At 38.4% G+C, this 27,580-nt stretch overlaps 3 protein-coding genes across 14 annotated transcripts in view; 1 reads left to right on the top strand and 2 right to left on the bottom strand.

Annotated features, from left to right (window-relative positions):
* LOC127536016 (integrator complex subunit 8-like) overlaps positions 1-27,580 on the top strand; it is a 91,756-nt gene that overhangs the window by 4,061 nt on the left and 60,115 nt on the right. For 3 of the 10 annotated variants that reach the window (XM_051955167.1, XM_051955168.1, XM_051955169.1), the window contains exons 5-12: positions 189-260; positions 457-508; positions 1,069-1,248; positions 1,357-1,464; positions 1,558-1,710; positions 4,351-4,451; positions 6,054-6,195; positions 7,365-7,774. In XM_051955167.1, the coding sequence (XP_051811127.1) occupies positions 189-260; positions 457-508; positions 1,069-1,248; positions 1,357-1,464; positions 1,558-1,710; positions 4,351-4,451; positions 6,054-6,195; positions 7,365-7,529 (973 nt within the window). In that variant the 3' untranslated portion in view covers positions 7,530-7,774. Of the gene's footprint in view, positions 1-188; positions 261-456; positions 509-1,068; positions 1,249-1,356; positions 1,465-1,557; positions 1,711-4,350; positions 4,452-4,532; positions 4,789-6,053; positions 6,196-6,572; positions 6,621-7,291; positions 7,330-7,364; positions 7,775-27,580 lie in introns of those variants that run through there. The other 7 variants (XR_007944999.1, XR_007944998.1, XM_051955170.1 and 4 more) reach the window with 6 other exon arrangements.
* LOC127536018 (integrator complex subunit 8-like) overlaps positions 1-27,580 on the bottom strand; it is an 89,158-nt gene that overhangs the window by 6,341 nt on the left and 55,237 nt on the right. The window lies entirely within an intron of this gene.
* LOC127536017 (integrator complex subunit 8-like) lies at positions 15,689-25,668 on the bottom strand. 3 transcript variants are annotated; one of them, XM_051955174.1, is made up of 11 exons: positions 25,564-25,668; positions 23,875-24,013; positions 23,599-23,773; positions 22,567-22,707; positions 21,734-21,805; positions 21,486-21,537; positions 20,747-20,926; positions 20,533-20,640; positions 20,287-20,439; positions 17,532-17,632; positions 15,689-16,023 (listed from the first exon to the last, which is right to left on the bottom strand). In XM_051955174.1, the coding sequence occupies exons 1-11, from the start codon at positions 25,651-25,653 to the stop codon at positions 16,008-16,010; spliced, it is 1,227 nt and encodes a 408-aa protein (XP_051811134.1). In that variant the 5' UTR covers positions 25,654-25,668; the 3' UTR covers positions 15,689-16,007. The 3 variants fall into 3 exon arrangements, with proteins under 3 accessions (XP_051811134.1, XP_051811133.1, XP_051811135.1); XM_051955173.1 differs by lacking the exon at positions 15,689-16,023 and adding an exon at positions 16,030-17,450; XM_051955175.1 differs by lacking the exon at positions 15,689-16,023 and adding an exon at positions 16,030-17,450 and having other exon boundaries at positions 25,297-25,623.

The raw sequence follows: 27,580 nt of genomic DNA, 5'->3' as shown, positions 1-27,580 counted from the left end.
TTTGGCACAAATGTGGCCCAGGTTTTGGACTTTCATTAAATCAAATCATTCTTTCACTAACATTCTTACACATCCATTGTCAAGATTATAGTAGAAAGTCAAATCACACCTTCTTCAGCCCCATTAAAAGACTTATTTTATGAGCATTCAAGCACAGGATTAATGTGTCTTTGTTGTGTTTTTTAAAGGGCCATCAGAACCATCGTGCTGAGCAGCTTTCCAGAGAAACAAACCAAACCAGGACCTCATCAGATAAACATGTAAACGCTGCTTCTTTACTTTCTTTTCAAGTTCAATTCATTTACTGAACCAATAAGCTTACCTTAAAGTCAGTACAAATGGCAGCGTTTCGGCTCAGATGCACGGATTAATGAAAAATACACATCCAGACAGATTTTATTTTGAGTTGAAATGCAAAAAGGTGTGAGCGTAAACTTCTTTTGTGCCTGAATCCAGGTTAAATATCGTGCAGCAGGAGAAAGAAATGACAGAAAACATCCTGACTGTGGTGAGTGAACATGCTTTTCATACTTGCATACGCCAATAAACAAAAATAAACATCTTTAATTAAGGTCTGTTTATCCCTGTTTTATGTTTGTCCAATTTCTTTTTTTTTTAATTCTCTTTTTTTCCATAAAGAAGTCAGTAGATAAGCAATATCTTACAAATGTACTTTACAAACTGTTTTCAATTTTGCAAACAAACAGACATACTGAACAAGCGTTAACCAGGGCAGTCGCAGTACAACTTACGTCACTTAGTCTGGTCTCTATGGGCTGATAAACTCAATCCAGCCGTTCCAGCGTTTATCAAACATTTCTGCTCTGAGTCTCGGTGCAGATGTTAATTTCTCCGTTACAAAAACATCGTGCACCACATTGAACCAGTCTTCTATGGAGGGTGGCTCCTGACATAGCCATTTCTTTGTAATGACTTATTGTCAGTAGAATTCTAGACAAATATGTCCTAGGGTAACCAATTGTTTTTCCAGTTTCAAAGAAATTCCACCAGTAGTTTCATGGATCTGTGTCCGTTTTTTCTCCTCTATTATTATTATTCTTCCCTCAGCTGAAGGAGCAGGCGACCGACTCCATCACCGTCCTGGAAGGAGCTCTGCAGCTGAAGAAGGACTTCTACGTCCACACTCTGAGGACTCTGGACCTGCTGGCCGCTGACGCTGCCGCTAACGGAGAAACCGAATCCTCCACAGCCGGGCTTCGAATCAGCGCCGATGACCTGCACTGTCAGGTTGGTGGAGCACTCACGGTTGTCTTTCTGGGGATTAGATCATCCTGGATGCAGTGGTTTGTGCTTCAGAAAGATGTTTTTACTCTAAAGCTGTATTCTGTGTTTCAGATGCATTATGATCTGGGAGGTATTTTCTTCCAACAAGGCTGCACCGACCAGCCAACCTATGAGAAGGCCAGAGATCACTTCAGACAGACCAAGGAGCTCTTGAAGAAGGTAGTTAGACTCGATTTCAACCATAAGAAAACCCGAAACTACTGACTTTGAGTTGCAGTTCTGACCTTTGAGTGATTCGTTTATGTCTTTCAGCTGGACTCGACCGTCCACGTCCACCTGGACGAGAAGCGTCTGGCCGGTTACTGGAACGCCTGCAGAGCTCTGACCGGAGACTGTGACCCCTGCGACCCCCAGACGACCCCCTACGACCAGATCAACAGCCTGATCCGAGCCCACAACCACCAGGTCAGAGCGAAAACGGGACGACGATGAAACCAAAATATAGAAACTATTGCTGCTCTGCCAGCTCTGACATGCCTGACGTTTTTGTGGCATAAAATATGGATGTTTATGAAGATATATGTAACATTTTAGCTTGATATATCAAATACTTTCTGAGATTACATTTTTTATAAACTGGCTGTTGACCCACTTTTAGCAGGTTTTCTCACATTGAAATTTGCAGCTGTTTGAACAACAATATCTCAGGAACTATTAAAGATAAAAGCCAGAATTCTTCACTGTTATTTCTCCAATATTGGACAAGTAGATCAAACTATATCTGATTAATAATGAATTGATTTATGGAAAAATGTTGAAGCTCCCATCTCTGAGAAAAGCTAAACTTTATTAATCCTGAAGGGAATTCTTGTGGCAGATATCGCTCATAAAATCGAGTGATGCAACATGAGAAATGCAGCACCTAAAAAGAAGTATGATACATTACTGAAATAAATGAGTAAACTAAAAGAATACTAGAACAGTAAAAAGTATTGCCTGCAGCTATACTGATGTAATTAATATTATCACACATACTAATGAAATATTGCACCTGAAATATATCGTGCGTTACGCTGACAATGTTGTGCACACATTAACAAATACACTGATAATGCAGAAGTCAATTAGTGATATTTTCTGATCCACGTGTAGCTGTATGTCACAATAATACAAAACTAAACCTATAAAATGCTTTAAAATGTGATCTACCTGGTCACCACAGAGGAAAAGAAAGATAATTTCACGTTCTGATGAGCTGTTTCCACAAAACCAATAAAAGTACACAAGAGGTGTGGAGTTTTTAAAAAATACTTTTGATTTTTAAACCCTGATTTGTAGAAATGTAAGCTTTTAAAAAAAAAGACCCGTCTCTGAGATAAGATGGGACATCATTTTTTTTAATCCTGAAGGAAATTCTGGTACCAAAATCTTGCTCAGATAAAGCTTTGTAGGCACAAATCTCCTAAAAGTGGTCTGACAGATAATTACAAACGTACACATCTGAAAAGTATTTGAAAAAACTGTTACCATTCCAATTACAGAGCAACTTTCAGGAATGTGTTGGTGGTTATATATTAAGAGAAGAATTCAGTTTCAGGATACCAAAACATAGAACAACGATGAAAAGTTTTAGCCCTACAACAAATGAGGTACGGCTCTGGAATAAACTTCTTTTTTTTTTCCACATTTATTTTATATTTATACAGTACACAGACAAACAGGGAGCAAGATACAAGAAAACAAAAGACAGAATTGAAACAGAAGAGAATAAATAATAGTAAAAAAAGAAAAGAAAAAACTCAATGATAATAATAAATGATAAATGAAATAGTATAAATTGTAACGATATGAAAACAACAACAATAGAGGTCATTACATGGGTAATGGTCATCAGCAGATAGGGAGGGGACAATAACAATAGCATATAATATAGTAACTACAGTGGTATATAATCGAGTAACTACAATAATAATCATACTAGTATAATATGGTAATAATAATAATAATAGTGATAATACCAGTAATAATAATAATAGCAATAGAGAGAATAATAGCAATAGTGGTGGTCGTAATGACAATAAAATTAGCAATAGCAGTAGTAGTAATAACAACAACAAAAACAATAACAATTATATCAAACCGTAAACAAACAAACAAACAAAAAGATCAAAAGCAAAGTAGGACAGTGTGGTAGTAATATAGTAGCAGTGGTGGCATCAGCAGTAGTTGTATTATAACTGCAGGTGGTTTGAGAAGTCAGCAACAATATAGTATTCAGTATGTAATAATAATTACAGTATTACAAACAATCAAAATAAAATAAAATATAAAAATAGTCAAAATATTGAGTCCGGCATTTTCCATCCACATCCTGTCTCCTATCTCTTCTTTTTTTTTTACAGAGCACATTTCAGGAATGTGTTGGTGGTTATATATTAAGAGAAGAATTCAGTTTCAGGATACCAAAACATAGAACAACGATGAAAAGTTTTAGCCCTACAACAAATGAGGTACGGCTCTGGAAGAAACTTGAGACGGATCTGAAACAATGTTCAAACATCAGCCAGTTTAAATATAAATACAAACAAAAAATCTTTGGAAGGTACAGTGAAGATGAACTTAATTATCACTATCACTGTAGTTTTGATCTGTATTTCATTGACGCATAGTGTTTAAGTTAGTTGCCTTTGCCTAAACAAAAATGTTGGCGGTGAATTTGTTTCATTGGATATTTCTGGAACTGACTGAAATGGGTGAATGAATTTAGGGGTGGGATTAAATAAGTTTAACGTCTTCCCACTCCCTTTGGAACATGTTGAAGTTTGTTTTCTCCTCTTACTCGTTATAGCATGATGGACTATTAATGGTTTTTTGTGATACATTAATTGAATGTTATTCATTACATGTTTGAAATAAATAAATAAATGAAACGGAATATCAATTTTACAGATGGTTCATGATAAAGCTGGAATCAAATCGGAGACGGTCGAGCAGAAGGAACGTGATGACTTTAGATGGAAATCCCCAAAAGGTTTTGGCTTATGTGAGGTGTTTGGCAGTAAAGTGCAGAACTTGTTCATAAATTCCTCCTCGTCTCTCTTCCAGGCCGTCATGGAAGCCTTCATCAAAGACAACGTGTCCCGCAGTTTACCGAACCACTTCAGACGCTCGGTTCTCAGAGAGTTCTTGTACAAAGTCCAGCAGGGGTGAGGCCACAAAAACATTCAAACCTGTTCACACACTGCAGTCAGACTGTAGACTTAGAAAAGTCTGTTTATGTTGTTCAGAAAGCCGTGCACTGCTTGTTTCTTCAGAGCTTTAAACTGGAACAGTCTTCCTCGTGCAATTTAAAAGTTCCCCTTCCACTGACATTGGTAGGACAAATCTCAAGACATGCATGTTTTCAATGGCTTTTGGTAGTTTTTAATGGTCTTAAATTGAAGTATTTTATATTTATTTTATCCTAGAATTTGATCTTACAAGTTGCGATCCTGTTTTGCCTTGTTTTAGTATTTTGTAGTTTTGTTTTCTTTCATAAAATTTTCAGATTTGATTAGTGTACGTTTGTCCGTCCATCTGTCTGTCTGTCAGCAACATTACTCAAAAACAGACTCATGAATTTGGATGAAATTTTCAGGGAAGGTCAGAAATGACACAAGGACCAATTTTATCAGTGATGCAGCTTATAGTCTGGATCCACAGATTTGTTAAATATTTTTGTATCATTGCCAGATAGCGGCACGGCGTCACTGTAACCATGACAACCAGTGAACACTACGTCAGCTGCCTGCTGATGATCACATGATTGTGATTCTACTACAAATCCACCACTGAGGACTTATCAGGACGTATCCATCAGAAATGATACAAAGAACAACTGATTAAATTGTGGGGGTGTTTCTGAGTCCCATTAATTCCCGCCGCCCGCTACATATTTAGATCACGTGATTCCGTATCCGTACATAACGTACACATGGAGAACACACGTCTGTGCTCAGAGCAAGGTCATTTAGTTTGTAGGTACATCTACACTACCAGTCAGAAGTTTGAACACACCCTCTCATTCAATGCTTCTTGTTTATTTGTATAATTTCCTACATTGTAGATGAATACTGAATGTTTACACTTATTTATTTACAACATATTTCCATCTGTTTTCTTTCATAGTTTTGATGTCTTCAGTATTAATCTACAAAGTATAAAATAATTCAGTTCAAATCATTGAATGAGAAGGTGTCTCCAAACTTTAGTGTAGATTAAATGTCCACATTCTATGATGCTGTGATTTCTGATCATCAATAACTAACAAATGCTGCATTTCTAACCATGCCATATGAGGGAATGAAGAGCCTTGGCTAGTACTGCGCTCTGAGGGCTTTTCTGGTTTTTCATGTCGTCTCCCTATTGCACATTTTTTTGTTGCTGTCTGACTGATGACATTTGCAGCACTGAGAGTGTTTTAAATATGTTCTACAAGTACATTTGATTTGATAAATGTGTACTAATTTGCTCAGAGATGAACCTTTTATTTAGTTTCCAATAATATCCTCCAGTGTTGCTTCTGTCTCTCCACACAAACTCCTGTTAGAAGTCTTTATATCATTCTGCAAACATAAGTCTCTCCATGTTTAGCTCTTATTTGATGAATAAACTGAGCCTCATGCATGTAACTGCAGACTTCTGAGTTTGAAATTCATATTTTGCACTAAGCAGTAAGTGGCTTTGTTAGAAACTCATTTATAACATCCTGTGCACTGTATTGTGTAATAATTGTATATAACTGTACACTGTGATGTGTGTCTGTGTAGGGAGTCCGGTCTGGATGAAGTTTGTCATCAACTTTGTGTCTGTAACGCCGTGAGAGACGCTCTGGAAGGAGAAATCCTCAGCATTCGTTTCCAGCAGCTGCTCCTCAAGCCTAGTAAACGGATCGTGGACTTCATCTTAGAGGTAATGAAGCTCAAATGATCTTAAATGTTTTAATTACAGAGTCTGTACGATCCCATAAAGGATGAGACTGATGGTGTCAGAATTAACTGTTTTACTTCAGTAGATTTTACTAAATCAAGACTGGATTTGATCATTAAAGACACTTTTTCTAGTAGTTAAAGTCAGAGAACCATTAGGAGAAGGAATCAAACTCTTATTCAAGTAGAAGTTTTTATACCACCCTAGAAATACTCCACTACTAAGTCCTGCATTCAAATTTTGTATAATATGAATTACTTGTCATCTTTTTGTATTTTATCTTTTATTTCTCTTGTAAAATGTTTTGTTTTGTACTTCCTATTTTGATTGGTGTTTCTTTTTTATTTTTCAACTCCAAGAGGCCCTGCACAAGATTTCCTCTGTGCCTAGACCGTCTATTTTGTGAAGTAAATAAAAATCTTGAACTTTGATACAGCTCATTACATTAACCCTTTAAGCTTCAGTCATTTCCAGCCGTTTTCAGTACAAAAAATCGCTAATATTCTATTTTTAAATAAAAAAAATTACGAAAAATACGGGGAATATTGGACGTGCATCGGGAGGTGCATTTCCTTGAAAACGACCGATTCGGGGATTTTATACCGACTTCAGGACATGTTTTGGACAAAATAGTTTACTGGCTTGTGTCATCTGATGTAAAAGGTTGGATTATGGCCGTTTTTTGTGGAGTCTTTTTTTTTGTGTGTAATAATAAACCCGGAAATGTGAGTCGCGCTGTGTGCTTTGAAGCCGTGTATAGAGAACGGATGGATGAATATTTGTTTTTGTCGAACAAATGTGTTTTTCTCACCCGCTGTGGTAATCGCATCTGAAAGTGGTTTATACCGGCGGATTCATGAGAATCTAAGCTTTCCATCGGTGTATAGTGTTTGTATAATCGCGTTTGCACCCGTCGGACATTCTTGAAATTCCTATGCAAATTAGTAGGTGTACCGCCGGCGGTACACTGACGCTTAAAGGGTTAATTATGAACATTACATATTACACACTTTACTGCCGCCTTTGCGTTGCTGATTAGATTATAAACGGCATTTTGTTGTCTGACTACTCTGTGTAGTATTGATGAAGCCGAATCCTCAGAAAGCTCCACCAATGTTTCATTGATCATGGGCGTGTTTTGTCTTTTCCAGGTGGTCTACGATAAAGGAGAGATCTACTCGTTCTCCAAGCACGGACGTTTTTGCCACGAGATAAAGATGAACTACTCTCCGTACACGAACTACTTCACCCGAGTCTTCTGGAATCGCTCGTATCACGTCTACAAAGTGAACTCCGTCATCTCCTTCCAGTACTGACGGCAGATCGGACTCCTCTCGTATTTAAGATCTCATCCACAGTTGGACACTCTGGGCTTCTGCAAGCGTCTCGTCACTGTTACGTCGAAGCCGCACGTTCAGCAGGGATCGGCTGAGGACGCCGCACCGACCTCCACGTGTCGAAGTCGAAACACGCCATATTAATCACTGTACTGTACTTTTATAAGCCATGCGTTACTGTCAATGTTACTGTGAGGCATTTAATGAAGGGGGGGTGGATGAGAGTCGTCTGTGGTCACTTTGTTCAGAAGCTGCTCAGATTTAAACAAACAGCGGTCGTATTTTCAGTCATCTATATCTCAACAATTGTCATGAAATTTACTACAAATAGCACCGAAGGAGTTCCATTATCTGCTCACATTTCCTCCAGAGTGGTTGACATTTGTATTAAAATGTCTTTTTTTTGGCCTTTAGTGGACAGTTAGAGGAAAAACAAATGGAAGCTGTGGGGAAAGAGATGATCTGTACTGGCTGGGAATTAAAACTTCTGATTATGAACCCTAAAAGACATGGGTCATCGGGTCGCCTTATGGTGAAACATTATGACAAATATTGAACAGATAGCCATGAAATTTTTGCACACGCATTTGCATTGACGAGCCATAACATGAAAACCACCGAAATAACATTTATTCTTCATTCTGACATGTCGGGGCAAAGATACAGGATCTCTGGTGGCATCAGGAAGCTAGCAGATCTTTTTGGTCAAGTGGCTTACAGCGTTTGGCTTCGGCCTCGATGGATTGGACCCATCGATGATCCACTGGATTGGGATTTAGGGAGTGTTGAGGCTGCGTCAGTGCCTTGAGCTCTTGGTCATGTTCCTCGAGCTGTTCTTAGGTGGTTTTTGAGGTGTAGCGGGGCATGTTGTCTGAATGGGGTCTGTTGTTACTCGGCTTGTCACGAGAACCGATACTTCGGTACCAAGTCAGTACTAAGATTCAGAAAATGTACTGACTTTTCTAGACTACCCAAAGTACTGTAGGTACCGAGGAGCCAGATCTGGCTGCTTCTTCTGTTTTTTTGGCTGTAAATGAGCGATTATCTGGCAACCCTCACACAGTGCTGATCACATGACTGACTACGCTGCAAAGAGATCGGCTGAATCCCAAACCGCCCCCTACACACTATCCCTACACACTACCCCTCCGTTTGCGCGTTCTCGCGGAGGGTCCTCCATATTAAGGGCCGTCCCAAACCGCGTAGTGCGGAGGGATAGTGGACTGTTCAGCCCTTAAATAGCGAGTCTGCATCGATGCTCACTCTGGACAACTTTTTCAGGAAGTGCAACGTCGAAATGGAGGAGGAAACAACATATCGATGTAAGTTCCACATGCGTCCTTTATTTCTCCCACGCCTTTTTCACACTGACAGAACATCACAAAAAGAGTGGTGAAAAAAGATCAAAAGAAACAAATCCTCTTCTCTGCTGACGTGTGATTTAATTGTCCACCCCCTGACACCTTAAAATTTGAACACAACTGACAGAATTCATTTATTCATTCATTTGTTGGATTTGAAATGCCAGATAATAGGATTGGAAAACATGTGAGTGAAAAAAAGTGGGACGCTTTCGTCTTCTGGAAGCAGCAGCGATCCTTGTTAGTTGCAACCTGTGCCACAGCGCTACAGCCATGCACAGTAGGCGTCTTTGTGTTACCATGGCGATGACGTCTTCCGTTTTCCGGTGAGGCGACAGGGCGTCCCATTCCTGACGATCGTATTTATACCCTCCCCCTTCAATAATAGGTGCCCTCCACAGCTGCGAGAGTGACTTCTTTTGGAGTGACACTCGGTAGTGGAGGGGGAGTGTGTGAGGGGCGGTTTGGGATTCAGCCATCAACTACATGCAGCATGGTGGAGGCACACGCACCTGGCTGACAACAGCAGCTGCCCCTCAATTAGTTGGAAAAAACCCGCCAGAAGTCGCGTCTGGAATTCTTTTGGATTCGAGGCTGACGAGGACGGATTGGTTATTGATCCTGAAAAACCCGTCTGGAAAAAATGCGTCACCGCAGCACAGCGAAGGGGAGCAACACGTCCAACTTGGCGAAACATGTAGCCCTATAAGGTACAGTCAATTCCAGCCATTTTCAGTACAAAAAAAATCGCTAATATTTTATTTGTAAATAAAAATATGACGAGAAATACAGGGAATATTGGACGCGCATCGCGAGGTGCATTATTGAAAACGACCTATTCGTGGATTATATACCGACTTCAAGACGTGTTTTGGACAAAATATTTTACTGGCTTGTTTCGTCTGGATATCCAAGGTTGGATTATGGGCGTTTTTGTGGAATATTTTCATCTGTGTGTAATAATGAACCCACAAATGTGAGTCGCGCTGTGCACGTTAAAGCCGAGTATAGAGAACGGATGGATGAATATTCGTTGTTTGTCGGACAAATGTGTTTATATTACCCGCTGTGGTAATCACATCTGAAAGTGGTTTATACCGGCGGATTCATGAGAATCTAAGCTTTCCATCGGTGTATAATGTTTCTATCATCAAGTTGGCAGTGTTGTTCTATTTCGAAAAATGCTTAGGCAGATATCAAAACGGCCCGCCCGCGGGCCGCTGAACCATAGAGGGTTCGGCGGCCCGCGTTGTACCAGAGTTGTACACAGTTGTACACAGAATTCAAGGTGAATGCATTTGAATTCACGTGTTATCATTGTTGCTCATATCTAATTACGTTACAATGAGATGAGCCCAGTCCATAGTAAATGAGCTGCATGGCAAAATAACAAGCGTGTCCAGCCTTGTTTGTCCCGCATAATAGGTTTAGGGCTGAAAAGATTCCTCGGATAATCCGAATAATTCGGTTACAAAATATCCTCGGGGCAAATTGTGTGCCTCGAAGCCTCCTTTAATATATAAATATATCTAAAATATATATCTGGACTACTCTACAGCTCATGGTGTTTGACACAGACGGTCATTTCTGTGGCACAACGCACCTGCTACCTCCGCTACCGTGGTATCGAGTGGTATCGAGTATCGTAGAATTTAAGTGGTATTGGTATCGACTACTAAATTTCTGGTATCATGACAAGCCTAGTTGTTACCCACAAGGAGGGTTCTTGGTCTGGAGCAAAGTTTATGTACACTACTGTTCAAAAGTTTGAGGTCATCCAGACAATTTCATGATTTATTCAATGCTTTTATTCATGTTTTATTTATGTGCTACCATAATTCCACAAGGGTTTTCTAATCATCAATGAGCCTTTCAACACCATCAGCTAACACAATGTAGCATTAGAACACAGGAGTGATGGTTGCTGGAAATGTTCCTCTGTACCCCTATGGAGATATTCCATTAAAAATCAGCTGTTTCCAGCTAGAACAGTCATTTACCACATTAACAATGTCTACACTGGATTCATCATTCATTTAATGTTAACTTCATGGATAAAAACTGCTTTTCTTTCAAAAATAAGGACATTCTGTAAGTGACCCCAAACTTTTGAACAGTGATCAGTGGTACATGTCAGAATAGCTTCCAGATAAATACCAGGACTCAAGGTTTCCTAGCAGAACATTATGTTATTATGGAAAAAAATAAACGTTGCACACTTTGTCAATGGGTTTTAATGATGTGGCTGATCGGTGTGATGATGACCTGAACCAGCGACAGTCATAATAATTAGTCATAAAATGTGACTTCATTGTTGCCTGTTGCCATGTTTTGGTTGTAACATTAATGATCAGAGAGGTAAAGTGCCGTCTTTTGTTGTGTTGTGTTATATTGTGCTGTGTAGTATTAAATTATATTGTGTGTATTTGTGTTATCCTGTGTTTTATTGTGTTGTTCTGAGTTGTGTTTTGCTATGTTGTGTCATATTACGTTGTTTTGTGGTAAACTGTATGATGGTGGGTTGTGTGGGTCTCTGTTATGTTTTGTTGTGTAATCCTGTGTAGTGTGATGGTTTCCTGTGTTGTGTTGCATTGTGTTGTACTACGTTGTGTTGTGTTGTGCTGCACTGTGCTGTGTGGTGTTGTGTTGTTTTGAGTTCTGTTGTGCCCTGTTGCATTGTACTTTATCTGTGCTGTGTTATTTGTAATTGTGTTGAACTTCGTAGTGTTATATTGTACTATGTTGTGTTGTAGTGTGTTGTGCTGTCCTGCTTTGTGCTGCATTGTGGTGTGTCATGTTCAGCTGTGTTGTGTTGTGCTATATTGTGGTGTGCCGTGTTCAGCTGTGTTGTGTTGCATTGTGTTGTGTTGCATTACAGCACATCATTTACACATTTCTATTTACTAAATCACTATGAATATGAACAAACTCTTCATCTGAATTGTCAAGACTTAAGTTTTTCCAAGTGACCAAAGTAGAGTAAATAATTGTTTTCATAAAGTCTCACATGAAAGAACAGACTGCAGAATTACTGATTTAGTGTTTGTGGCGTTGACACCGTTGTTGGATGGTTATAGTGAACTGTTATTAACTTTAGTTGTGACTGTAGATGATTTAGTCCTGATATCTAATGATGTTAGAAGTACTAACATGTGATGACCTTGTTTCCTCTCAGGGTCTGTGGACTACGCCGTGGAGCATCCCCCTGCCGTCGGATTCCCGGAGACCATCTGGATCTTTGATGACGACGACGCTCCCATCTTCTACGATGTTCTGGCTCCATACGAGGAAGAAGAAGACCCAGAGGGAGAAGACCGAGAGGAAGAAGACCCAGAGGAAGAAGACTCTGAAGAGGAAGACCCCGAGACGGAAGACTCCGACGCCTGGTCCGACTGGAGCACCAGCGAAGACTCCGGCTACGACAGCCTGGACGAGGACGAAGAAGACCTGGAGGACGGCGAAGAAGAGGACGGCCGACCCCGCTCCCCCCTTGTCCAGCGTCTCCCCCCTCCTGCTGGTGCTCCGGTCATCGCTGCTCCCGCTGCTCCCCCAGAGGACCTTGCCGTCCACATCAGCTCCTTCCTCAAGAGGATCCGGGAGGAGTGCGATGTGGAGGCCCAGGTAAGTACGAAGAGGCAGCGGGTCAGCGAAGAGGACGACGCACAGCCTGGACCATCCACTTCGTCCACAGACCACAGTGCGTCGGGTCCCTCCACATCAAGCCCGGGCTTCTCTGTGACGGGTGGAAGCTGGTTCAGGCCTTTTCGGAGTCCAGATGATAGCGACTCCGATTAGTCCTGAAACTGGTGGAAGCTCTGATCGGAGAAGTTCCAGCTGACAGGCAGCTCCCACTTCTTACTGCACGGATCAAAAAACATCAAGATCCCTGCAAATAGTAAAAATCCTCCTTCACATGTCTTAGCGTCATCAGACAATGTGGGAGGTGGTAGGTATGAGCACCTGACAAATACAGGTGTGTTTCTTCTTCTCTCTATCAGAGGTAAGCAAAATTCCAACTGCACATTTTTCAATATTTAACTATTATCCATGATACTAACTCTGTTTCTTTCTTCCTCCGAAAAAGGTAAGTTATTACTTCATCAGTTTCTCAGGATTTAATATCTCTTCATGATCATTTATAATTGAAGCATTTTACTGACTGTAGAACTTTATGTTTTGTTTCTTCATCCATCATCCAGGAGTTCCGTTCAGGGAACTCCTGGATGATGGGCAGAGAGGACCGGACGGACCAGACCAGAAGGATGGACGACCAGGAACCCACTGGAGGGTTGGAGGAGCGTTTTCAGTCAGCTGACTAAGTGAGTCTTCACAAAGACGACAAAAGCACCAACAGGGACATGAAGTGGTGATGAGCTAAAGTAAACTTTCTGTATGTTGATGTGAACTGATAGAGCTTAGAACCGTTCCACACCTACTGTACATTTATTTATGGCTCCATGTCTGTTAAGAAGCACTGATAATTATAATTCAACAGTTCAGCAGCCAGGAACGAGTCAAAGTTTGATTTTTGGGTCCTGTTTTTCTGTTTGCCAGGTCAGCGCTCCAATTCAGACGCCCCTGCCTCCAACAGCAACGTCTCCAGCCGCTGAGGGGCGTCCTGACTCTGCCTGCACAGAACTAGTTTCCATCATGTGCTGGTTCTGTGCCGGTGGGTTTAGGAAGCTCCTCACAAAGCATCAAATGAAGACAGAGGAAGCTGCCACCTGTTTGTCTCTGAGCTCTGACAGCCAGACAGAGAAGATGTTTACTGCTTTGTTAATGTTTAATGTAAAAACCTTTTGAATATCTTTGTTATGATCCAACGTAAGATGAGAACTTTGGAGATAAACATTGTCAAAAGTTAGATTTGCTAGTTTAACCCTCCTGTTGTCCTGCAGGTCAAAGTTGACCCGTTTTAAAGTTTGAAAATGTGGAAAAATATATATATTTTCACAGAGACACTTCTGATGTCCACATTTTCAACATTTTTGGGAAATCTTTGAACAGTTTTTGGTGGAAAAATGAAATGTTAAAATGTTTCTTAAGACCATTCACAACAAAATCAACCAAAATCCAGTTTTGGTTGATTTTTATGTGAATGTTCTTGAAGAAAATATTAGAAGTGTTACTGATATATATGTCATCACTTCAGATATTTTTCTGATTTTTTTGGAAGATTTTTACTCATCATCCCACAAATGTGGGGATTTTTTTTTTAAAGAATAAAACTTTTAAAGGACACTTTTAAGGAATAATGGAATTTTCTTCCTGAAGATTTTGCAAATTTTCAGAAATTTGGGGAATTTTTTTGCTGAATTTTTGGATTTTTTTTTTCAGAGAAGGAAACAATATTTTTTGGTGCCTGTAAATGAGGACAACAGGAGGGTTAATTAAAATGTAAAAGAAAAAAACTGACATCAATAACTTACTTAGTTTAATATAAAAACTTTAAAACTGTTATTGTTTATTCTAACACAAGAACCTGTAAGATAAACATTGTAAAATGTAATATTTCCTTTGTTTATTGTTAAAATATATTTAAAACTGTTCATGTGTTTTACAAATAAAATGTAAATGGCCTTTAAACATTTTGATGTTATTTATAATTATTAGCACAACATCTAATCTTATTAAATAATCATTGTAAAAATATAAAAGCTGTTTATTGTAGCAAAGATTCACTTTAAAAACTTTTGGACTGTTTAATATGATCTCATGTTTTAAGCATGACATTGAAATATTGTCAACCGTAAGATATAATTTATTGTAAACATTTTTTAAAAAATGTGTACTGAAAGTACCTTTTAGTAACATTGTTTTTCACATCTTGCTGTATTAATGTGAATTTAATACTTCTTGAATAAATATCATAACAATTAAGATTTACTTTTGTGATGTTTTGTGAAAAGTGATTTTGAGGTATTTCAGTTTTGATGTTTAATAAATTTACAAAAATCTGTGAAAAGAAGTTTTACTCTTTGTCATGTTGGGTTGTTGATGACAGACTGATGGAGGAAACTTGTATTCATTCAGCACAAAAAAAAATTAAATGTTTGAACGGTCTGGACACGTTTCAAAGCGACTCCATATTTGTGTTGTTCATATTTATCACTATTTCACTACAACTAGACTGGTTTACTGTTAAGTCAGATGATCAGAGTGTTTTCTTCACTGATGGTGGATCAACGTGGAGCTTCTTCAACACTGAACCAGACACAGGAGAGTCACATTTGTTTCAACGATGAGCTGCACTGACATACCTTACAAGAAAAAGCAGTTAGATTTGCTTTTAAATGACCTGACTTCAACACAGTTCAAAATTGTTCAGAATATGACATACTTTGTGTATAATTTAATGTCTTTCGAAACATTCTTGGAAGCAGTTCACATCTGGCATTCCATCAAATTATTTATTGAAACTTAAAAACCAACAACTTCAGTGAGATCTGAATTAGAGAAGACAAAAAATAAAAATAGAGACGTGTTCAGATCACACAGAACAACGCAATTTGCTGTATAAGGAGCTGCACTCTGAGCTCTTTCCACCACTGAAAGCTCCTGAAACAGGGATGTTAGCGTTATAACCGGACCCTGGATTTACAGAAGAAGCTGTTCTCACCGACAAACCTTGTTTTCTTTTACATCCTGTGTACATCTGGGTGTGTGTTTATCTAGAAAGAGAACGCAGCAGGACGCCAATACATTTAAGTAAAACAACATTGATTAGTGAAGTCAATATAAGATAAGTCAAGATAAGCTGAGTCAAGATATGAAAAGTCAAGGTAAATCAAGATCCATTTAATCAAGATAAGTTAAGTCAAGATGAGTCAAGTCAAGATAAGTTACAATAAAGCCAACAAATGAAGATAAACTAAAGACTATGGACACCTTTCACATCTACAGATGAGGCTTGATAAATGTACATATGGGTATGTACATAGATATGACATGATGGATAATGCTATTGAGAGAGAAAACCGGTGTGAACATGGTAAAGAAAATGTTTTTATATTTTGTTGTTGAGCTATATGAACCAGTGTTGCGTGATGTTTTAATAACTGTGGTGCTTTAGGGAGAAAAGCAGGGATACATGAATTTAGATGACCTGAAGGCTGTGGAGAGAAAACACACGTTAAAGAGATATTAATACACTAGATGTATATACAGTTAATATTACATTTAATATTAACAGTTTTATTTGACATTCAATTTGGTCATCAGGGGGGTGGGACAAGAGAAAAATGGAATTTTAGGGGAAACTCCAGACTTATTTGGTTTTTTAAATTCTTTATAAACATTCTCCGATTTATTTATTGTTTTTAAAGATTTGGTCTCAGGACAAGAACATTTAAACAACAACTGCATGTTTTAGTATTTTGGACATGGATTATTTGAAATTTGATGAATGGGACATAAAATGTCCTCCAGTTCTGTTATGATCCTGCTGTATTTAATTGCATTTGATTTGTGGCCGGTAAGTTTAGTTTTAATAGGGCTGCATCTAATGATTCATTTTAGTGTCCATTAATTTTTTAATTATTATTTTTGCATTAATTTATTAATTGTTTGATCTTTAAAATGCAACAAAATGCTGAAAAATGTCCATTAGTGTTTCTCAAATTCCAAAATGAAAAGTCTTGTAAGTTCCGTCAGCGCAAGAGGAAGAGTTTGAGTTGGAGCGCAAGAAATCTGCGCGAGCAGCATCGTAACCGAGTGCGAGGACACAGTTTGAGCACGCGCAGAGCAAGTTTGAGCGCGAGAGCAGAGTTCTGAGAGACAATATCACGAAATCTGAGAATGAAATCGATAAATGCTGCCCTCAGATCAATTTAAAATGCTCTTGAATTATGATAGGAAATTTATTCCATAGCGGCGGGAATTAATGGGACTCAGAAACACCCCCACAATTTAATCAGTTGTTCTTTGTATCATTTCTGATGGATATGTCCTGATAAGTCCTCAGTGGTGGATTTGTAGTAGAATCACAATCATGTGATCATCAGCAGGCAGCTGACGTAGTGTTCACTGGTTGTCATGGTTACAGTGACGCCGTGCCGCTATCTGGCAATGATACAAAAATATTTAACAAATCTGTGGATCCAGACTATAAGCTGCATCACTGATAAAATTGGTCCTTGTGTCATTTCTGACCTTCCCTGAAAATTTCATCCAAATTCATGAGTCTGTTTTTGAGTAATGTTGCTGACAGACAGACAGATGGACGGACAAACGTACACTAATCATCGTAACTCCACTATCTTCCTTGGAGGAGTAATTATAAAATCATTTTATGAAAGAAAACAAAACTACAAAATACTAAAACAAGGCAAAACAGGATCGCAACTTGTAAGATCAAATTCTAGGATAAAATAAATATAAAATACTACAATTTAAGAACATTAAAAACTACCAAAAGCCATTGAAAACATGCATGTCTTGAGATTTGTCCTACAAATGTCAGTGGAGGGGGAACTCTTAAATTGCACGAGGAAGATTGTTCCAGTTTAAAGCTCTGAAGAAACAAGCAGTGCACGGCTTTCTGAACAACATAAACAGACTTTTCTAAGTCTACAGTCTGACTGCAGTGTGTGAACAGGTTTGAATGTTTTTGTGGCCTCACCCCTGCTGGACTTTGTACAAGAACTCTCTGAGAACCGAGCGTCTGAAGTGGTTCGGTAAACTGCGGGACACGTTGTCTTTGATGAAGGCTTCCATGACGGCCTGGAAGAGAGACGAGGAGGAATTTATGAACAAGTTCTGCACTTTACTGCCAAACACCTCACATAAGCCAAAACCTTTTGGGGATTTCCATCTAAAGTCATCACGTTCCTTCTGCTCGATCGTCTCCGATTTGATTCCAGCTTTATCATGAACCATCTGTAAAATTGATATTCCGTTTCATTTATTTATTTATTTCAAACATGTAATGAATAACATTCAATTAATGTATCACAAAAAACCATTAATATTCCATCATGCTATAACGAGTAAGAGGAGAAAACAAACTTCAACATGTTCCAAAGGGAGTGGGAAGACGTTAAACTTATTTAATCCCACCCCTAAATTCATTCACCCATTTCAGTCAGTTCCAGAAATATCCAATGAAACAAATTCACCGCCAACATTTTTGTTTAGGCAAAGGCAACTAACTTAAACACTATGCGTCAATGAAATACAGATCAAAACTACAGTGATAGTGATAATTAAGTTCATCTTCACTGTACCTTCCAAAGATTTTTTGTTTGTATTTATATTTAAACTGGCTGATGTTTGAACATTGTTTCAGATCCGTCTCAAGTTTATTCCAGAGCCGTACCTCATTTGTTGTAGGGCTAAAACTTTTCATCGTTGTTCTATGTTTTGGTATCCTGAAACTGAATTCTTCTCTTAATATATAACCACCAACACATTCCTGAAATGTGCTCTGTAAAAAAAAAAGAAGAGATAGGAGACAGGATGTGGATGGAAAATGCCAGACTCAATATTTTGACTATTTTTTATTTTATGTTATTTTATTTTGATTGTTTGTGATACTGTAATTATTATTACATACTGAATACTATATTGTTGCTGACTTCTCAAACCACCTGCAGTTATAATACAACTACTGCTGATGCCACCACTGCTACTATATTACTACCACACTGTCCTACTTTGCTTTTGATCTTTTTGTTTGTTTGTTTGTTTACGGTTTGATATAATTGTTATTGTTTTTGTTGTTGTTATTACTACTGCTATTGCTACTGCTGCTGCTAATTTTATTGTCATTACGACCACCACTATTGCTATTATTCTCTCTATTGCTGTTATTATTTTTACTGGTATTATCACTATTATTATTATTATTACCATATTATACTAGTATGATTATTATTGTAGTTACTCGATTATATACCACTGTAGTTACTATATTATATGCTATTGTTATTGTCCCCTCCCTATCTGCTGATGACCATTACCCATGTAATGACCTCTATTGTTGTTGTTTTCATATCGTTACAATTTATACTATTTCATTTATCATTTATTATTGTCATTGAGTTTTTTCTTTTCTTTTTTTACTATTATTTATTCTCTTCTGTTTCAATTCTGTCTTTTGTTTTCTTGTATCTTGCTCCCTGTTTGTCTGTGTACTGTATAAATATAAAATAAATGTGGAAAAAAAAAAGAAGTTTATTCCAGAGCCGTACCTCATTTGTTGTAGGGCTAAAACTTTTCATCGTTGTTCTATGTTTTGGTATCCTGAAACTGAATTCTTCTCTTAATATATAACCACCAACACATTCCTGAAATTTGCTCTGTAATTGGAATGGTAACAGTTTTTTCAAATACTTTCCAGATGTGTACGTTTGTAATTATCTGTCAGACCACTTTTAGGAGATTTGTGCCTACAAAGCTTTATCTGAGCAAGATTTTGGTACCAGAATTTCCTTCAGGATTAAAAAAAATGATGTCCCATCTTATCTCAGAGACGGGTCTTTTTTTTTTAAAAGCTTACATTTCTACAAATCAGGGTTTAAAAATCAAAAGTATTTTTTAAAAACTCCACACCTCTTGTGTACTTTTATTGGTTTTGTGGAAACAGCTCATCAGAACGTGAAATTATCTTTCTTTTCCTCTGTGGTGACCAGGTAGATCACATTTTAAAGCATTTTATAGGTTTAGTTTTGTATTATTGTGACATACAGCTACACGTGGATCAGAAAATATCACTAATTGACTTCTGCATTATCAGTGTATTTGTTAATGTGTGCACAACATTGTCAGCGTAACGCACGATATATTTCAGGTGCAATATTTCATTAGTATGTGTGATAATATTAATTACATCAGTATAGCTGCAGGCAATACTTTTTACTGTTCTAGTATTCTTTTAGTTTACTCATTTATTTCAGTAATGTATCATACTTCTTTTTAGGTGCTGCATTTCTCATGTTGAATCACTCGATTTTATGAGCGATATCTGCCACAAGAATTCCCTTCAGGATTAATAAAGTTTAGCTTTTCTCAGAGATGGGAGCTTCAACATTTTTCCATAAATCAATTCATTATTAATCAGATATAGTTTGATCTACTTGTCCAATATTGGAGAAATAACAGTGAAGAATTCTGGCTTTTATCTTTAATAGTTCCTGAGATATTGTTGTTCAAACAGCTGCAAATTTCAATGTGAGAAAACCTGCTAAAAGTGGGTCAACAGCCAGTTTATAAAAAATTATATCTCAGAAAGTATTTGATATATCAAGCTAAAATGTTACATATATCTTCATAAACATCCATATTTTATGCCATAAAAACATCAGGCATGTCAGAGCTGGCAGAGCAGCAATAGTTTCTATATTTTGGTTTCATCGTCGTCCCGTTTTCGCTCTGACCTGGTGGTTGTGGGCTCGGATCAGGCTGTTGATCTGGTCGTAGGGGGTCGTCTGGGGGTCGCAGGGGTCACAGTCTCCGGTCAGAGCTCTGCAGGCGTTCCAGTAACCGGCCAGACGCTTCTCGTCCAGGTGGACGTGGACGGTCGAGTCCAGCTGAAAGACATAAACGAATCACTCAAAGGTCAGAACTGCAACTCAAAGTCAGTAGTTTCGGGTTTTCTTATGGTTGAAATCGAGTCTAACTACCTTCTTCAAGAGCTCCTTGGTCTGTCTGAAGTGATCTCTGGCCTTCTCATAGGTTGGCTGGTCGGTGCAGCCTTGTTGGAAGAAAATACCTCCCAGATCATAATGCACCTGAAACACAGAATACAGCTTTAGAGTAAAAACATCTTTCTGAAGCACAAACCACTGCATCCAGGATGATCTAATCCCCAGAAAGAACCGTGAGTGCTCCACCAACCTGACAGTGCAGGTCATCGGCGCTGATTCGAAGCCCGGCTGTGGAGGATTCGGTTTCTCCGTTAGCGGCAGCGTCAGCGGCCAGCAGGTCCAGAGTCCTCAGAGTGTGGACGTAGAAGTCCTTCTTCAGCTGCAGAGCTCCTTCCAGGACGGTGATGGAGTCGGTCGCCTGCTCCTTCAGCTGAGGGAAGAATAATAATAATAGAGGAGAAAAAACGGACACAGATCCATGAAACTACTGCTCGAATTTCTTTGAAACTGGAAAAACAATTGGTTACCCTAGGACATATTTGTCTAGAATTCTACTGACAATAAGTCATTACAAAGAAATGGCTATGTCAGGAGCCACCCTCCATAGAGACTGGTTCAATGTGGTGCACGATGTTTTTGTAACGGAGAAATTAACATCTGCACCGAGACTCAGAGCAGAAATGTTTGATAAACGCTGGAACGGCTGGATTGAGTTTATCAGCCCATAGAGACCAGACTAAGTGACGTAAGTTGTACTGCGACTGCCCTGGTTAACGCTTGTTCAGTATGTCTGTTTGTTTGCAAAATTGAAAACAGTTTGTAAAGTACATTTGTAAGATATTGCTTATCTACTGACTTCTTTATGGAAAAAAAGAGAATTTAAAAAAAAAGAAATTGGACAAACATAAAACAGGGATAAACAGACCTTAATTAAAGATGTTTATTTTTGTTTATTGGCGTATGCAAGTATGAAAAGCATGTTCACTCACCACAGTCAGGATGTTTTCTGTCATTTCTTTCTCTTGCTGAACGATATTTAACCTGGATTCAGGCACAAAAGAAGTTTACGCTCACACCTTTTTGCATTTCAACTCAAAATAAAATCTGTCTGGATGTGTATTTTTCATTAATCCGTGCATCTGAGCCGAAACGCTGCCATTTGTACTGACTTTAAGGTAAGCTTATTGGTTCAGTAAATGAATTGAACTTGAAAAGAAAGTAAAGAAGCAGCGTTTACATGTTTATCTGATGAGGTCCTGGTTTGGTTTGTTTCTCTGGAAAGCTGCTCAGCACGATGGTTCTGATGGCCCTTTAAAAAACACAACAAAGACACATTAATCCTGTGCTTGAATGCTCATAAAATAAGTCTTTTAATGGGGCTGAAGAAGGTGTGATTTGACTTTCTACTATAATCTTTACAATGGATGTGTAAGAATGTTAGTGAAAGAATGATTTGATTTAATGAAAGTCCAAAACCTGGGCCACATTTGTGCCAAAACAATACAAAAATTAAATATGAATCTACAATAAAGCATAAATGCAATCCATGTTTTTGAAGAGAAAAAGCCAAATACTCCAAAAAAATAAGAAAAATGATTTTAAAATGCTCCAAATGTATCAAACCAATTCCACATATTATCACTGAATTATATTTCTGGAGTCTTTATTCATTGTCCTGCTTGTTCACTTGGGTTGAAAAAAAGTTATTGTTTCACCTTCAGACAACTTATTTTTTTCCATGCTTGTCTTTACTGAACAATATTAAGCAAAACTTTTTCAATCCTTTTGGTTTTTGTTGCTAACAACCACATTTCTGTAATCAAATAGATATTTAAGGTTTCTTCAAGATGCCAACATTAAAATGAATGTTGGAAAATACCATGACAAACTTATACTGGTCAGCTACAACACTAAATATTAAGAGATTCATGTGAGAACTTTCCTCCTTTAATGTACAATCAGAGCTGGTGACTTCCACACGGCGGCAAATAAACACTTGGAGTCAAACTGTTCTGCTAGTTTAGTATTTATCTAATTTAATCTGTCCTCAGTGAGTGTTTCCTCTCCTACCAGCGGTTGTAGATGATCACTGCCATGGCGGTGGTCGGAGGCAGAGTGGACAGATCCAGATCCACATGTTTCACACCTGGAGGCACTTTGCTGACACACAGCAGCTCATTCAGCAGCATGTTCAACACTGGGATGGTCAGTCTGGGGATGAAGAAGCAGGGGAGATAGTTACAGGATTCTACTGATACATTATCTGTCTAACTATGCTGCTTAATGTTTTATCCTTATCCAAGTTTGGTATTTGTGCTTCTTTGTCTGTTATTTTCTTTCTCGGCTACACAGTAAAGGAGGCCTTCACACCTCAGTTTATTCAGAGTTTAAGTAAAAGCTGTGCAGCGACTGTGAAGAACAAGAGTCACCGAGGGACTGAAGGTTGGGCCTGTTTGTCTGATGAGCTAAACAAAAGAATTCACTGAGACTAAATTTAGCCTTTTATGAAAGAAAAACGACCATCAACTCATGATAATGTGCACACATTCATAATCAAAGTAATCACAGTGGTCAAAGAAAAATAAGGCGACCCAGCTCACCGCCTCTCTCTTCCTCAGATAAAGTAAACAGATGAGCATATCAGCTTAATTATCCTCACCCATATCCATGAGACCCACTAACCCTCCATTCAATATGATCACAAAAGAATATCAGAACCAAAGCAAACACAAATAACAAGAAAATCATTCAGAGAGTGTAGTACTCCCTGAAAATTTCATCCAAATCTGTTGGTCTGTTTTTGAGTAATGTTGCTGACAGACAGACAGACAGACAGACAGACAGACAGACAGACAGACAGACAGACAGACAGACAGACAGACAGACAGACAGAAGTCGATCGTCACATAACTCTGATGCGTTCCTTGGGAGAGTAACAATCAGTATGCCCCTTAACCTTAGAATAAAGCAACAGTTCACTCATGGCTTCCAGAGGTTAAAATAATTCGTTTCTCTTTAACTGTTCTGCATTTGGTTACTGAGAAACACCCGCAGCCTCATTTCATTCTCAGAGAGCCCCACACACATTACGACCCCACTCACCCTTTCTCCAGTGAATCCAGGTCCCACTTCATGTGTGCGGCGACCTTCAGCGCCAGCAGCTTCAGGGTTCGGTTCCTGCGGTTGTCTGCTGGAGGCTGAACCTGATTCTGCTCGTTCACCGACGGTTTGGACGCCTGCTCCAGGAACTGGACGATCAGATGCACCGGAGTCGGGTCTGAGGGAACACATACGCCCCGACAGTTTTAGACGTTAGATTTTGTTACTGATACTTTTTTATTACTTGTACATAACTTTCAAAAGTAATGCCGAGCTGACCTGCATTTGATTTCTGCAGGTGTTTCTCCAGCAGGCTGCCGTCCAAGAGGAACTCAAACCAGGACGTCTGCAGAGGCGTACTGGGCCGACCGCTGGTCACAGCAGCCACCCGGTCGGCTGCTTCAGCACTCATCCTTCCCTATTGGACGATGACACATATAAGTTATATTTTTAAAACACATCACTGTGACCTCAGGGCGGTTAGAAACAAGATAGATTACTACTCACTTTACCTATCAATTAGGGATGAAACCATTCCTCAAGTTATTCAAGTAATCCCATTACTTGGATTCCTCGAGGCAAAATTCTCTGAATCGATTCTTCATTTAATCCACTACATACCAGACCCCAGGTCTCTAATTAGTCTGAACCCAGACTTCATCCTATACAGATCCATAATATATAAATTACAAGAGGATTTTAAATTAGACGAGACGCTTCCATTTTAACCAGTGAAGCTTTTCTAGTGTTTACGGCGTTTATCAGATCAGAGGCTGAACTATGAGGACAGTTTAACAGTCAGACTTTCTTTGTGTGAGTCGACAAAAACTAAACGCTCAGTCAGAGTTAACAGGTATGAAGGTGATTTTCTGCTTTCTTTGTCAACTCACAGTTTCTGATGCACACAAAAAATGATGCACACACACGACAAAAGATGCAAAAATGACCACAATATGAGCCAAAATGATCACAATAGGACTGAAATTGCACACAAAGAGACACCAAACAACTATAAAGAGATGTAAAGTGACCACAATAAGATGTAAAATGACCACAGAGAAACAATACGACCACAATACCACTGAAGTTGACCACAAAGAGGCAAAATTAAGTAAATAAGTAATTATAAGAGAAACAAAATTACCAAGCCACGAAAATTATCACAGAGACACAAACCAATGACAGAGATGAAAAATGAAAACACAGTGACACAAAGTGTCTACTACACACAAAATGAACAAAAAAACATTTAAAATGACAGCAAACATGCAAAATTACCCCCAAAATCACATTTTTACCATAAAGATAAACTTAATTACCAAGGCTTGTACCACTGCAGGATGTTATATAAAAGGTAATATGTTCATGCACCAACTGCTGGTTGTACTTTCACTTTAAAAACATTAAAATTTGCTATTAATAATTCTGCAGCTGCATGTAAAATTTTGAAAGCATGACAATTTCTTGCCATTTCGATGACGATATATTTGGTAAGAATCGATACAGTGTTTAGATGCTGAAAACACGGTCGCATTTAATATATTTTCTAAAAGTTTCATGACAAAATTAACTTGATTAAATAATTATTTTTCACGCTCACTTCTAAAAGGTTAAAGTGTCACATAAGCTCGTTAGCCAAACATCGAGAACTGTCCAGTTCTATGTGACATGAGTAGCTTGAATTTTAAACACGGGTCCTACCAGCTGGGCGGGGACTCACACTTTGACTGAAGGGAGTATTTCTGAGTTAGCGGCTCGGGCTGCTGCTGTGAATAAACCGAGCGCACGTCTTCCACCCGTGCACTGTTGTGTTTGCAGGCAGCGCTGTTCCGGCTAACATTTAAGCTAACTAGCTACAGTTTCCATCCTGAACGGGAACAAATCAACAAGAAGAAGATAAAAATGTTCAAAAATCGCTCTAAAAGCTCAGAGTAAACGCCCGGAGCAGCGACACCGACTGATTCTCACATAATTCATTCTGTGCTTCGCCATCGCTCCTCCATCATTCCGGTTCCACTCCGTCGCCAAGGAGACGCACGAAACGTCATGTCTGCGCATGTTTATGCTGCGTTCAGGTCACATGTTCAAACTGTGATTAAACACAGCTGAGCGACAAACCCTGTTCATGGCTATCTCTGACTTTGAATTCTCACGGATTCCCCATCTCTCAAGCTAGCAGCGTCTTTAAAAATAAAACCTTAGCGCTAATTAGCAGTAACAGCGTCCATAAAGCTAGTTTCTATGGGCCTTTACACTGTTTTTATGTAAACGGTTCCACTTGTTGTTGAACTAATGCACAAATATAACAAAAATGTGCTAATTTAGGCTAATTACATGGTTAGCACTGGGGCTGATCACAATTGGAATAAAGCAGTTACTAGGTTTAAAATTATTGCTTTTCCGGTTTTCTCGAGATTTGCTGGACACAACACTATCATGGTGGCTGATAGATGCCTGTATTTAATTATAATCTGATAATTAAACAAAGCCTACACTACTTAACTGAGGCTGAAGTTATTTTAATTGACAGTTTTCTGCCCATCCCAGAGAGGAAATTAGAAAAAAATAAAATAAAAAATAAAAATTCAGGAAAACCAAAAATGAAAAGAAATGGCAAACAAAAAAGTTAGGTTCCAGGAATTCATTCTTATATTGCTGCTCTTTGTGTTTATCAAAAGTTGTAAATTTTAATAAGACCAGTTAAGATAATAATATAAATGTTTAAAACTTGAAAAAAAAATGCTAAACGTTAAAATGCTTTGCATTGGCAGTTTAGAATTACATATTTTGTAATAAAAAATAATCATTAGAATATTTTTTTTCCTGTTTTAATTAGTTTTTAATTTCTGTCTTTACTTGGTATGCAAGCAAACATATTTAAAGAAAAACATTTAAAAGTACTTAAGCAAATTCTCACATTTGATAATGTAGAAACGTAAACAGTTTTGCATTTTTGCTTGAATAAAGACATGAACTGACTAATCACTTCAGCTGTATTTGCTTTTACTGCTGGACAAATTTCCAGAGCAAACTGCTTCATAAGCTCCTCTTCCTATATCTTAATTTATGGTGGTACAAACAGCACAATATCTCCCTGTAAAGTGTAGCAGAGTTGACGTAAATAGCAGCATGAAAAGAAAATACTCAGAAACTTAATATTGAAATATGAAACTGAGGATTGGGAGCATCTGATTGGAATTTAAAAAAAACACATGCAAAGTAGCACCACACAGAGTGTTACATTTAATTCAGTAAAACACCACGTGGCTTTTTGCAGAGGGACAGTTGTTATTTGCATGACAGCACCAGGAGGAATTTATCACCAGATACTGAAGGAAACAGGACTGAGAGTGATGAATAAAGACTCATAAGGCATCTGATGAACAGAATCATAAAAACAGAAGCAGCTTCCTTTAGTTTTAAACCTGAACAAGATGCAGCTCAGTTTACAGGATCCCAGATGTTTGCTCTGTCCTGGATCCTGAACTGAGCCGCTCCATTTAAAAGAAACAGAAAAAAGCTGAGAAAATGTAATAAAATAAGAGTGAATCCACAAATATGACTCCCAGCAGCTTCAGATATATTCAGTAGCTGACTTTAGACCTCAGGAGTGACATACTTTATCTTCTTAAACTTCCCTTTTACCATGGGCGTAACCACCATCTCAAAAGTGAGGGGGACAAATTTTTCAGAGCGATTTATCATTCTCTTACATTTAATTGCACCGTCTTTAGTGGCTAAAGAACCACATAATCCCTAACAGCCACAGTGCAATACCAGGGGACCAACTAGGCTAGTTCTTTAAACTATAAAGTATAAAACTTTAAACTATAAAATCTAAAGTTTTAGTGGCCAAACTCTAGTTGAGTTGACAACAATGTCCCTTGAACATCTACTGGATGAGTAGCCAAAGGTGCCAAACACTGAACATGAAATGATCAGTACTGCCTGGTTTCTCCCTGCAATAGATATCTTATTTTCAGGA

The sequence above is a fragment of the Acanthochromis polyacanthus genome, chromosome 11 (genome assembly GCF_021347895.1).
Source record: "Acanthochromis polyacanthus isolate Apoly-LR-REF ecotype Palm Island chromosome 11, KAUST_Apoly_ChrSc, whole genome shotgun sequence".
In the NCBI taxonomy this organism is placed as follows: Eukaryota; Metazoa; Chordata; class Actinopteri; family Pomacentridae; genus Acanthochromis; species Acanthochromis polyacanthus.
The sequence above is the reverse complement of the archived record's forward strand: the minus strand, read 5'-3'. Positions and strand labels throughout refer to the sequence as shown.